Source organism: Crocodylus siamensis, chromosome 1 (assembly GCF_052110815.1).
Source record: "Crocodylus siamensis isolate JL-2025a chromosome 1, ASM5211081v1, whole genome shotgun sequence".
Taxonomy (NCBI): domain Eukaryota; kingdom Metazoa; phylum Chordata; order Crocodylia; family Crocodylidae; genus Crocodylus; species Crocodylus siamensis.
Genome location: NC_143395.1, coordinates 376,697,516 through 376,710,511, shown reverse-complemented (window position 1 = coordinate 376,710,511; position 12,996 = coordinate 376,697,516). Strand labels below are relative to the sequence as shown.

The 12,996-nt window shown below is 37.3% G+C and overlaps 1 protein-coding gene across 5 annotated transcripts in view; it reads left to right on the top strand.

Annotated features, from left to right (window-relative positions):
* The window catches only part of PDS5B (PDS5 cohesin associated factor B), a 184,388-nt gene extending 174,134 nt beyond the window's left edge, over positions 1–10,254 (top strand). For 4 of the 5 annotated variants that reach the window (XM_090027770.1, XM_090027779.1, XM_090027752.1 and 1 more), the window contains exons 32-35: positions 1,549–1,985; positions 2,082–2,183; positions 5,136–5,277; positions 7,710–10,254. In XM_090027770.1, the coding sequence (XP_089883896.1) occupies positions 1,549–1,985; positions 2,082–2,183; positions 5,136–5,277; positions 7,710–7,745 (717 nt within the window). In that variant the 3' untranslated portion in view covers positions 7,746–10,254. The remainder of the gene's footprint in view (positions 1–1,548; positions 1,986–2,081; positions 2,184–5,135; positions 5,278–7,709) is intronic. The other variant, XM_090027787.1, reaches the window with a different exon arrangement.
* Positions 10,255–12,996: the final 2,742 nt, after the last annotated feature.

The window sequence follows — 12,996 nt, the reverse complement described above, 5'->3', positions numbered from 1 at the left end:
GCTATAAGACTCTCCAAGATTTGCAGGGTATTGTCAAGAGGAGGGACCAGGATTCTGGAGGAGCTAGGTTAATGAGCAACCGTTTAAGACAGTGGTGCTCAATCTCCATCCCACAAGTCAAATCCAGCCTGTGGAAACATGTTGTCTGGCCTCCAGGGCTCCCCACATCTGGAAATTTGGTGGTGTGGGAGTGGTGGCAGCATTAATTGGTGGTCCCTTGCTGCCAAATTTCCAAATCTGTGGGGAGCCAGGCCAGATAGTATGGCCCTGAGTGCTAAATCAGATCAGTGCATGGAGTTGAATCCAGTGCACAAGGTCAGAGGTTGGTCACCGTTGGTTTGTGTTTCATTTTGCCTCTTGTGGTAAAGAGAGAGTACAGGTGAGTGAATAGCAAATTTTCTTAGGGTCCCCAGCAGGTGTTCTCATGGTCATTGAATCCCAAACTTGTGGTAAAGCTGAGAAAAGGGATGTAAAAATCTTGTTTCCAATTTTGAATTGAGCAGAACATATATTTAGACTCACTTTTTAAAAAAAAATTTCTAAACACATTTAAAATCTGGTATACTTTCACAGGCACAGAAAATTAGCTTAAGAGAAATTATCATCATGTGATTATCTGTAATTATACAATTTCTGTTTCTAAAATAGCTCAAGTAACTCAATCTTTTCACATCTTGCCAGTAAAAACTTAGTTCTATCCCTTTTTCCATCAGAAATGATTCTAATTCATGAGCTTACTTCTAAGGATACGTGATAGTTTGCCAAAATTGTAATACAGTATAAAAATGAAATTTGGTTGTTCACAGAATGCTTACAATCTAAACAGTATCCCATTTATTGTAACTGGATTTTTTTAGAAATTGTTTTCAGAGATGCAGTCTCTGATGTCATTACCTTTCTTGTTTTGCATCTGTCTCTACTAGTCTTCTGTCATTCTTCTGGAGTGCGTTGTCCCAGGTTGTGTGATGTGCTAAAAGATTTTTTGTCCAGTAAATTACCTGTTTTTTTTCCTGGATTGAGATGCTAGCAACCATTTTATTAAAGTGGTGCAATATCTTAGGAACCACTGGTAAAATAAATGAATGTACCACACCATTGGAAAAAATAAGAATTAATATATGTTACTGATGTAATATTATTATTCTTGGCATGAATCCACCTTGTATTTTAGTGGTTGGTCAAAATATGGTTTGTTTGTGTACATGTGGGGAGGATAAGCAGTATGTCTTCAGCTGTACTAAACATGACTCCTAAAGTGTAAACGATTGGGAAATTTATTTAGAAAATGTAATCTAACATAAATTTTAGCTTTCTGTAAGTTGTTTCTTTACAAGTCTAGGTGAGATGCTTTATCTTAGTGATTCACTATCACTAAACATTGGGATAACAAGTATTTTTGTAATGTTTTATTAACTGTACATATCTGCACAATTTTATTGCTAGGAGAGAATTGCTATAACTTATTTTTCAGTGCATCTTTTAAATGCATTTATTCAAATATAATCAGTAAAAGAGAGAACTAAAGAGAGAACTCCTTCTTTTTTCCAGTCAGAGATGGAGAAGCCCAGAGGTAGAAAGAAAGCAGCCATCACTGACTCAGAAGAAAAGTTGGGTTTAGATGACCTGAGTAAATTGGGTCAAGAACAGAAGCTCAGAGGTAGTCAGCGGGGGAGGAAGAGAACTGCAGTTTCTGAGTCTGATGAACCACAGTGGCAAGAGGAAAAGAGGCTAAAGGAAGATGCTTTAGAAAGTGAAGATGAACAAAACAGTCCACCAAAGAAAGGAAGAAGAGGGCGACCTCCTAAAACAACAGGTGGAAGTACGCCAAAGGAAGAACCAGTAGCAAAGTCATCTAAAAGGGGAAGAAAAAAAGCAGCACCAACAGCGGAAGAGGAGGAAGAGGAAGAGGAAGAAAGACAAAGTGAAAACATGGAACAGAAGCCAAAAGGCAGACAAAACAGGGCACCAAAAAGAACACAACAGAGGTGAGTTCTTTTTTTTTGTAAGCTCTCTTCTTTTGTTTTAACCTTTAGCATTAATTATAATTTGATACCTTGCAATTTGGGTGTTCCTCAAAACAGAGCAGAAACATCTGAAACTAGTACAGTTGAATCTGCCCAGTCTACACCACAGAAAAGACGAGGGAGGCCACCAAAAACACCACCATCGCAGCAAAAAAAAGCGTAAGTTGCGAATGCTACTTTCCAGATTTTTGGTGTAGTACCATTTTTATTTCTGTTTGTGTCCCCAAAGAAATTTAGAGAGAGTAGTTCAGTATATTTCAGCTTCCTGCTACTGTTGTAGCAGTGTTTTGGCAATTGACCTTGGAGACTGAAAATTGTCCGTTTTCCAGCTCTCTTGAAAAGGAGCATATCAAGCACTTGACTTTTTAAGAAATGATATTAATACACTAAGGAGGTCAAATCCAGTTCTGCACTTTACAAGAAAACTCACTTTCTTTAGCAACTCCTGACCCATCTGAGGGATGGAGAGGCCCCTTGGGCTTTTGAGAAGTGGGACAGTATCACTCTTTTTTCAATATGGAGGAGGAATGAAATAATTTTAATACAGTGGTGCTTAAGGTTTTGGCACTGTGGGTCAGCTGAACAGTGTGGGCCTGGTTAAGCACCTGTGGTTTAGTAAAACAGTGTAGTGTAGGGGACTTTCTAATCTGGCATTTTAGTTTTTGACCTTCCTTATTGCAAGGGCAGGTTATATCTGCCTGGAGACTTATCTACATTTTTATGTATAAAAACATATTACACAATTTTCTGTGAATCACCATGTCTGAAAACCTTAGAGCTCATATCTCTAAAACCAATGTAAACACCATAGTTTGCCTCATTTACCCATAGCTGCCATAGAACTGGAGGTATCTGGAGCGCTGTCTAAACATAATGTTATCATCTAGATTTAGCCTCAAAATTCTCAGGTTAGTACTGCTTTTCTTTAGTTAGATCTTTGTCAGAATCCACCATCTTTTTGAGGGACCCTTCTCAAACTCCTGAAGAGAAAGATTAGTTATCAGTAACTGGTTATCTTCAAGGTTATTGACTATGAATATCTATAGAACCAATTTTATCATCCCATTTTTCTCAATTACTTGCTGTAATTTGAAGTGAGGAGCTGATTAGTTGAACAAGGCTCTACATTACAGTGTAAACTGTCAGTACCACAAAGGAGAATATCTATGATCCAGAAAGGGGGAAACTTTCTCAGCTGGTTTGGTAAAGACCTGGACTGTGCATCCAAGGGCCTTGCCATGTGAGGCACTTAGTACATGTTAAATTTGTGAAGTATTAAAGTTTAGAACATGCTCTGAGCAGTCACAGGGTTACCATGACCTCTAACATGCATAGCTCACCAGTGGTAAGTCCCAGGCCCAGGACCCTTTGGGGTTGTGAGCATCTGGGTTTCAATTTGATACTGGAGAAACTTGACAAGTGAAAGATCCAGGATCCTTCTTCCTTTCCTTGTCCTACCTGGAGGCTTGGTATAGCTTGGTATCAGCCTACATGGCTGATGTCACAGCTGAGTGAGCACCACAGATTGCTTGTATTATCTTTGTGGAGCAGACTGACAATAGATGAACAAGTGTTACTTAATAGCTCTGGCAATATTCCTCATGTAGCAAGTTGTAAATATGGTACAATACGACTGCACTTAGCATATGTTTTACTGCTCAAATGTGTGGCTGCTCATCTTTTAATGCATTTAACTCATGTGAAGTGTAATGTGCAACATGGTCCCAAGAATATGGGTTTCTAGTCTTCCAGTTTGAGTATCCTGACTGAGCTAATTAGTGTACCAGACTTTTTTCTGGAAAAAAGACACTTTACTTCTTTTTTTATTGGATTTAAAATGTAACATGGGTAACCAGATCAAGTGACTGCATGCATATCCAGTATGAATAATATGTAATTGCATCTATTGTCTTGTCTTAAATCTTGAATGAATTAATGTCTTCTCAGCTCAATTCAGTTATTTGATAATTTACACATGCAACTTATGATATTGGTGATTTCTTTGTTGTGCCTGAGAATGAACTACTGTATCTTCTCTCCAATATACATACCTTGTTTTTGAAAGGCAGAATAAAGAGAGAGATTTTTTCCAGGGTTATGAGTGCAAAAAGAACGGACAGAGCTTAATCATCAGCTAACTCTCTCATCCTTTTGTGCATAATTAAGCTGAATCCCTAACTGCCACTGAATATTTGGTGTCCATGAGTGGCTATATGATTTCAAAAAGAGCTGAAGGTTCTGTGCTAATGAGTCTGAGGTAAAGAGATGGTGAAACAGAGATCATTGCCCTAAGAAAGTTTAGCTTGATTAATTGAACTCCAAAATGATTAACGTGTAGAATGAAAAAGTGAGCCATTAAGTCAGTTTACACCCTCAGTTTTCTGAATGTAATGCCACAGCTGCTGCACTGTGGTGCAGGACTCAAAAGTAAATCATGTTCTCCCCATACAATACATCCCTCAGTTTGGGGGGTCTGATTTTTGGGGAATAGGTGCATATTGTATGCAAGAAGATATGGGGAGTTAGAGCAAATTGCCTTTACATTACATTATTGTCATATCATTAATTTCTCTTAATGTAATGTAGATACAGAAAATTTTCTAAACTGGTCATTACAGTTGGTGAAAAATTGATTAAAATCAGTGTGTTTATTTATGGAAGCAGCCCTATTAGTAGAGAGGCAAAACTGATGTTTTTAAATCTCTTGATATTTGTTAATGCCACTTTTTCCACCAGAATTACTGCTGTAACAAATATCCTTGGGCATACAACCTTGTTAGGGTTTTGGAAAGAGAACTATGAATGTCAAGAAATTCAGTGTAGTACCATTTATGTGTTATACTTCTGCTGTCGTGCATTTTTTTTTTTTACTGCTGACATTATTACTCTGGAATAATTTTGCTTTGAAAGGCAATAACCTAGCTAATCAAAGTTTTATAATTCTTTGCACACAAGTGAGAAGGACACCAATGATAGATGTGACACAGGAAGCAAATAAAGAACAACATTTCTTTAAAACAGGCTGGATTTTTTTTCTGTGAAAAGTTTATTTGTATGCTTAAAGATCTATGGACTGTGAAATTGATTTCCTGTGGCTTTTTTCAATTATAGCCGTGCTGGACGCTCCAAACAAGCAGCAAGTAAAGAAAATGAGTCTAGTGAAGAGATGGATGTATTTCAGAGTAGTTCTCCTGTCAGTGATGACATTCCCCAGGAAGAAGTAATGGAGGAAGAGGAAACTTCCACTATCAGCGTAAGATAAATGTTTTGAAATGTACTCCACATGCCTGTATTGAAATAAAGAAGTTTACTTTTCATGCTATAATAACCTAAGCTTTAGTTTGCAGTAAGTTCCTATGAATAGAGCTGGTTCGGATTTTTTTTCTGTCAGTATGTTTTTGTGTGGGGAGGGTGGGTTGAGAGAGACTATCTGTGCAAAATTTGAAACTTTTTTTTGGCAAAAATAACCTTTTTTAAAAATTTTCTGTGGCAGATATGAAAGCAAAATGTTTTGGCCTGGGCCGGCTATTAACTTGTGTATCTAAGCTCCAAAGGTGTCTTATGGAGTTGTAGTTTGGATGCCAAACACCTCTGTTCTTTGTTCTAGGCAAGGCTTCTCAGCCAGATTACATTTCCCATGGTGCATTATGGTCATGAGAATCCAGTTAGGAGAGAGAACTTTTATATATCACTATGTGGCCTTGACTGGTGCATCATAGCAGATGTAATTTGACTAGGGAGCTCAGTTTAAAGAAAGAAATGAAGGCTTGACTTGAAGGACAGCTTCTGTGAGGTACTGTGTTGGCTTAGGCACATGCAGATAAAAGCAAACTATTAGTTGTTTGAGATAAAAAAAACAAAAAAAAAAAACAGATGTCGGTGTCAGAATTTCTTTTGGGATGGAATTGTATATTACATGATATATTATAATGCATGGGCATGTAGGGAGAACATTCCGAAGGCCAAGGTACACTTTGAGATACAGCAGGCAGTGAACAGAAAAGCTGATAAAAAGGGATTATATAATTATGTCAAAAGTAAAAAGAAAACCAGAGAAACCATAGGTCCCTTACTGAATGTTCAAGGCAATCTAGTTCCAGATGGTTCAGAGGAGGCTGAAGTATTTAATGCCTCTTCTGCTTCGGTTTTCACTAGAGGTGGAGTGATATATCGTTGCCATATCAGATCAACACCGATAAAAGGAAAATTAATATTATTGGCCATCTGCTTTTTTTTGGCTGGTATTTGGTCAATAATGTCACTGATAAATACAATATGCCTTGTTGCCAGGGCCCTCAAATGCCATGTGCATTCGTGCAGCTGCTGATGGAGGCCCTCACAGTGAGGGAGGAAGTGGGGCTGGGAGTGCTGCCCAGCCATGGCAGTGAATGGGATCCTAGGGCTGGGGTGCAGAGTGGGACAGAGCTGCAGGCAGCTCATCCAGTGGCAAGGGGAGGGGGTGGGGGTGGCTCCTTGCCCTTGCATGTGTGCCTGGGGGAGGCATGGCATGGGGGAGAATGTGCACTCCCAGATTTGTGCACAGGGCAGAGGTGGGCTGTGGGCTTGGGGCTCTCTGCCCTGCTGCCTTTGCCCTGGGAGCTGTGCACTGCCCACATGTCCCCTGCCCGTCCAGTTCCTGTGGCAGCAGCAAGTTGTGCCTCCTGCTGCCAGATGGACAGGGTGCTTATGGCCAGTGTGCAGTTCCCATGGCAAAGGCAGCAGAGCGGAGAGCCCTAAGCCCAAAGCAGGCAGCCCGCATCTTCCCTTGCCCCGCTAAACTTCATTCCTAAAAGTGTCCCCGCGCTTAAAAATGGTGGCAGCAGCACTTGGACTAAAGCTCATTTGATGAGCTTTAGTTCAAATGCCCCTGCTGCCCTTGGACAAGCCACCCGCAGCCCCGTCCTGCTCTGTGCCCTGGCTCCAGGGTCCCATTCATCGCCGTGGCTGGGCAGTGCCCCATGCCCCAGTCCCTCCCTCACTGTGGGGGCCCTCAATCTTCCCCCCCCATGCCCCTTCCCTCGCCCGCGTCCTTTTTCTTCCACAAACGTACCTGCAGGGAGCTGCTGTCCACACTGCCCAGCTGCATTCGTGTAAATCAGTTATCAGATTGGTATCTGCCACTATGCCTGGTGAATAATTGGCCATTGGTATGGACCAAGAAAATCTTTGTTGGTGCATCCCTAGTTTTCACAAATAGGAGCAGCTACCAAATTACAAGTACAGTTTGGCAAAAAAGACAGAGAATGAGACAGCTTAGCATAATGATGAAACAGGTTAGGAATTGTTTAAAAACCTAGATGCTTTCAAGTCAGCAGGGACCTGTAATTGCTGACTTTCTTTGAAAACTCATGACGTTTGGATGAGGTTCTGGATGACTGGACGTGTTCTAAGTTATGAAGTTCCTGACGTTTTAAACTAGTCGAACAGAAAGCAAGTTATTTTACAATTGTAAACACTTTTTAAGGAGCCCATTAAGTTGAACAGAGACTTCCTGTAGCTTCCTTTAGAAACATCTAAACTCCCTCAGATAACTTAGTTTAAACAAAATTAGGTCTGGTTGCATAATAGTGCTCTATTATGAAAATGCAAATAATAACTACTGTTTACTGTTTTCTCAAAATTAATGTGCAGGTGTTTTGAGGTTTTTTAAATTCCAAAGCCATCTTTCAACTTGTTTCCATACAGGTGCGTCGTAGAACTTCCAAAAGGGAAAGGCGATGAGGAAGCATACAGCCTTCCAGGTGAAAGTTTCGAAGAATGCTCTTAATATAAAGCTTGAGGCTGAATGAAGCTGTTAGTGCACAGAATGGGGCTGCTGAAGAAAAACAAAACTTTCTTTACATTTATTACCCCCTGCATTTGCAGTCCCTAGGTCACAAGCTTTAGCCACACACATGTTGATACCATTAACTGTGGATTTTTGTGACGTGTAATGTGCGCTGGCTTTGTAGACATATGAACTAAAGAAGAAACCTGTAAATAGCCCTTTTTTAATGTTTCTGACTTCTAAAGTGCTTGTATAGGTTTTATCTGCGGCTTTAAACTGACAGTGCCCAACTCTTTGTTGGATCTGTTGATTTAAAAAAAGAAAAGGTTTGTTAAAATGGATCTCAAGCAATATCTGTCAGTGTTCGTATTTGTACTCTCCTTGGCATTTAACTGTGAAAAACAAAATCAGCTGAACAAATAGCACCATTTTATTTTGCCACTATTTGTTGGAAAGAAAAAGAAAACAGATTGTCCTTGTTTCCTTATGTATCTAATCTAGCATTTACTTCTAGGCACCCACCTGTCGTCAGAGGTGCTAACTTGCTTTCTTTTACAGTTGAACAATGTTGCATAGAATAATACAGAAGATGCAGTTTGTGAAATAAGTTGTTTGACTCATTTTACACCTCAGTATTGATGCCAGACTTTCTGGACTTCTAGTGGCATTGAAAATTTCAAAAAGGGTTTAAAATATTTTAATTTGAAAAGTGTGTTATTAAATAATGTACTGAATGCCCTACCCATTTTATCTTCACCCATCAGTTTTTATTAATCTACTGTATCAATAAAATTCTGTAACTGAATAAGTTTTTAATAGTCTAGTATGTTAACGTGTATAGATATTTCCTCCTGAACATTATGTTCACAGAGCAAATTATTACTACATTATAATATGAAATCTGATATATAAACATTAGTGAAAATACAGTTCTTATTACAATGTAAAGTTAATCACAAAGAAATAATTTTATTGATGCAGTGTGTCTTTATAAAGCTGTTCTTGAGAGCCAAGTGTTTTGTATTTTATAGTGAAGTTGCATGTTTATGAAAAATGTGCTGAAAATGGGATGTAATGTTTTTTTTGGAAACTCGTATCTAGCAGTAGTATATGGTAGGTTGTCTCACAAGAGAATCTTCTACTGAGAGTTTATTGTACTTATTTTTTTTTTGTGAGCCAAATTTTATTTGGTATGAAGAGCTAAGTTTTAATTGAATGGCCAGCTGTAGACCATTGCAGTCAAGGTTTTGTAGATTTGAATGAAGCTCCACTTTTATTTTGTTCTACCTTAGAGAGGTTGGATTTTTGTTCTGGTATAATCTGCAAAAGTAGAAACAGAATTCTTAAGGCAGTATCCTATATGCAGTTTTACGAACTGTATCTTTGAACCAAAATGTATAGGTTTCTACTTTATGCTTAGCCAAGCACATTTTATAATTTCAGGTGCTGTTCTCCTTCTGGTTCCTTGCAGTTGACAACATGTGAAAAGATCAATTTCTAACTTATTAAATTTTTATCTCATTGAATAATGGAGCATTTTCATATAATCCATCAAATAATATGTTCTTAAGTTATATTTGCAAAGATAGAATATAAAGGATAGGAAAAGGAAAGTGGTGTAGGAACATGAACATACCAGTTTCCAAACTATATTTATCATAAGGAATTTTACTTTTTTCTTTAGACTTTTTTATTTTGAAATATTCCTACTTATTGATGGAAAACTTTATTTTTAAAAACCTATATTATTCTTCCTTTGCTCAAAATCTTTCCCCAGTATTCAGCTGTTCTACATTCATACCCATGGTTATGGGGGAAATGCTGCCTAAAAGGACAGTTACAGTTGGTTGAAGTGACTTTTACTAGCACAACTAACCTATATGGCTTACTTACACTTCAGCAGTGCAAGTGCAAGTTTTTTATCCTATAAAATAAAGATTGAAAGTTAGCTTTATATTTTCTTCATTGACAGAATTGCACTGAAAACATTTATTGAAGATAGATATCTTAGTCCATTTTATACAAAATATGAAAAATTGATGTTGAAACTGCTGCAGACTATTGGTTTTATGTGCATAAACATGGTTAGGTTAAGTCTCATTTAATATTAATGAACATCAACTGATCATAAAATGTTTAATGCAAATTGAAACTATAGTTTTGCAATTTAAATGTTAATTTCTTGAGCTATAATGTGTAATTCATTATTTCTTGGGAAAACAGGCACAGCAGATATTTCATTCTGATATTCCAAACTCTTCTAGGTTCATCCTCATCTCCTTATGTAAGGAAAATGAATTTTATGTACTAACATTTGAGGTCTGCACATAGCTACAGTAGAGTAAAATAATTATGTATAAAAAGATAAAGTGCTAACTTTCAGTTAGCATGCTCTTCTGCAATGATGATGTTAAGTTTATAAAAATGTACTGTATTACATTAAAAAAATCAAATTGAACTCAGTGTAACAGGTTCCAGTATGAAATTCTTAATGAGATTACAGTAAGTATGTTGCTGTACCCTGCAGCATATCAGACTAAGATGCATTATGTTTTTCTTCCTGCAGTGCAACAGGAAACTTTATCGTCATCTTTTTATATGTAAAATGCAAAAAGTGACTGTAACCCTTATTCTAAGTTTAAAGAAGAATTGGCTTTGACTCTATAAGCATGGTTTTTTCACACTACTTCCTTGTTTCTGGTTCCCCCCATCTAATAATATGAATATTAAGGGCTGTTCTTAATGCCACTTACTAATAAGGAAATACATGGACCTACCTCCTCCAAGGTTGTAGGTGAGTACATCTCTTCCACAACGGTGGATATCTCTGTACCTTAATTATAGTCAGTAGTTTCCATTTTCTAGCAAAATATTGAGCTGCCTTTAAGTCCTGTTTTGAGCTTTGCTTTTTGTATTCTAATCTGTGAGAGCAAAAACAGTTTTAATTCTTTTATTTACAAAATAGAATAGGCACTGTTCTTTAAAAAGAAAAAGAAAAAAAGAAGTTCTCCTATATACTAATTGGCCTATTTGTGACTTAATTACAGTAATCTTTTAGATATTTAATATTAGCTTAGTATCTTTCGTGTAAGGAGTTTAGAGTACTTCAGAAAGGAGGAATTATTGCTATCAATATTTAGAACTTAGGTCTTTCATAGACTTGGGTCTCCATGAATACACATTGTAAATTATACGATTCTGATTCTGTAAATTCATTCCCATCTTAAGATATGTACTTAGCATTTTCAGTAACATTAACACCTATATAATTTGCACGCACACAGGTTGTGTGCTGGAAAGAGCCTCTATGTATTATTTAAATATGTTTACCCAGGTGGATGCAAATATAAGAATGCTTGAAGATGGCTTTTGACAATCTGATCTTTGTTGCCCTGATTCCTAGAGATTTTTCACTCATTTTGACATCTGAGGTAGATTCTTGTGTAAGGCAATGCAGTTTGTCAACAAAGACATGATTAGAATTAATGAGCTCTTAGTAGCACTCTCACTATCCTGTTTTCACAGTTTTGAGGACCAGAGAGATTAAAATAACCAATAGGATTGCAAGAGTCGATTTGTACAGGGAAGAATAAGAACACAGTTCTCTTGACTCTCTTTTCCTTACACTGGACAGTTTGGTACTTTAGTCTTATTGGCTGGCAAATGGATAAAGAGCTTTCCTATGTGATGCAGACTTTACACCTTAGTTAATGTTCAGCTCACTTGAACCTAGCAAAGATGGGTGCTACAGCACAGACTAATGATTCTTAACCTTGGTGCCACACAATCTTTTGAAAGGTGTCCTGAGGTGTGAGGAGGTAAGTTCAAGCTAGTCCCTGTCTGGCTGTTTCTGTGCCCCCTACTACTCAAGCCCTCTATGAGGGAGGGCATTGTAGTAGATAAATTTGTTTTTGAAATAGGATGCTGCTTAGTTCACAAAAGTACAGAGAGGTACCTTGAGTCAAACAAAGGATGCAAGGAGTCCAAAAACATTGGGAACTTCTGGTACAAAATGGGCAGGTGGTTTTATGTTCTTGTGTTAGCGGGATTATACAATACACTGTTACCTGGACCTTTATCAAGCAGAGAGCTTCCATGTTTAATATTACCAGTGGAAAATTGTTGATGTGACTATTGCCAATTATAGGTAATATAACAGTGAAAAGAGTAGAAAGAATTCTATTTCAGATTTTTCAAATTCTGTTGTCTATAAAGCCTAACTTCCACACAGTTAGTTCACCAAGTGCCATTAACAAACTTTTGAGTAGCCAAATTAGTGTCTATAGCAAAGCATAATTTCTCTTCTTGTATGATGTATATTATAGAAACAAAATTGTACATTGCACCGTATATCAGTGCTTCACTACAATTATGCAGACCTGTTTCCAAATATACATTTCAGGGTTTTTTAAAATTATAAATAGTACATATTCTTTGGTACCTGCAGTAGATTGTTCTTTGTGTATGCTTAAAGACTGAGGATTTTTTTTCTTTTCTCAGATTTTTCACAACTCCTCATATAATAACCTCAGAATTCATTTTATGATTTTTTATAACTTAAATAGCGGTGAATGTACACAGTCCCAAGTGCTGTCTTGGATTACTCTTGTTTTGACGTATTTTTATTATGCTGCATGCAAACAGACAGACACTTGCAGAGAACACAATAAAGGTCATTGAATGCATTTTTTGCATTTCCCTGACTACTCAGAAATAGTCACTATAAATAATGATTTTAATTGTTTTGCATTTTGTAATCTAGGATTTGTGGGTCTGTACAAGATCACCATGCAAAAGATTGAAAAATATTGCATGGATACTGTAAGGAGGTTATGGCAATACTATGTCTTGAAATAGTACTGCAGTTCCTAAGAGTTGGTTCAATCAAATACCGCATGTTTTCAGTTAGAATATGTGAATCTGATACAAAAAGCAGCTTTTGGGAAAGCAGCTGCATTTACTAGTATTTATCAAATATCCAGTAATATGTTGCAGATGTAAAATAAGCCATGCCCTTAAGAGCTTATAATCTAAGGTACTGGGAAGAGACTGGTTAACAAGTCACAGCAACTTTGAAATAGCATGCTTTTGGGATTTTTTTTTTTATTTTAATTTGTTTTAATAGTTATGGTGTATGTTCCCAGGCTTTCAAAGTCCCTGTAGTATATTTTTATTCAGAAATACAATTAAAGTACTTGTAAACTG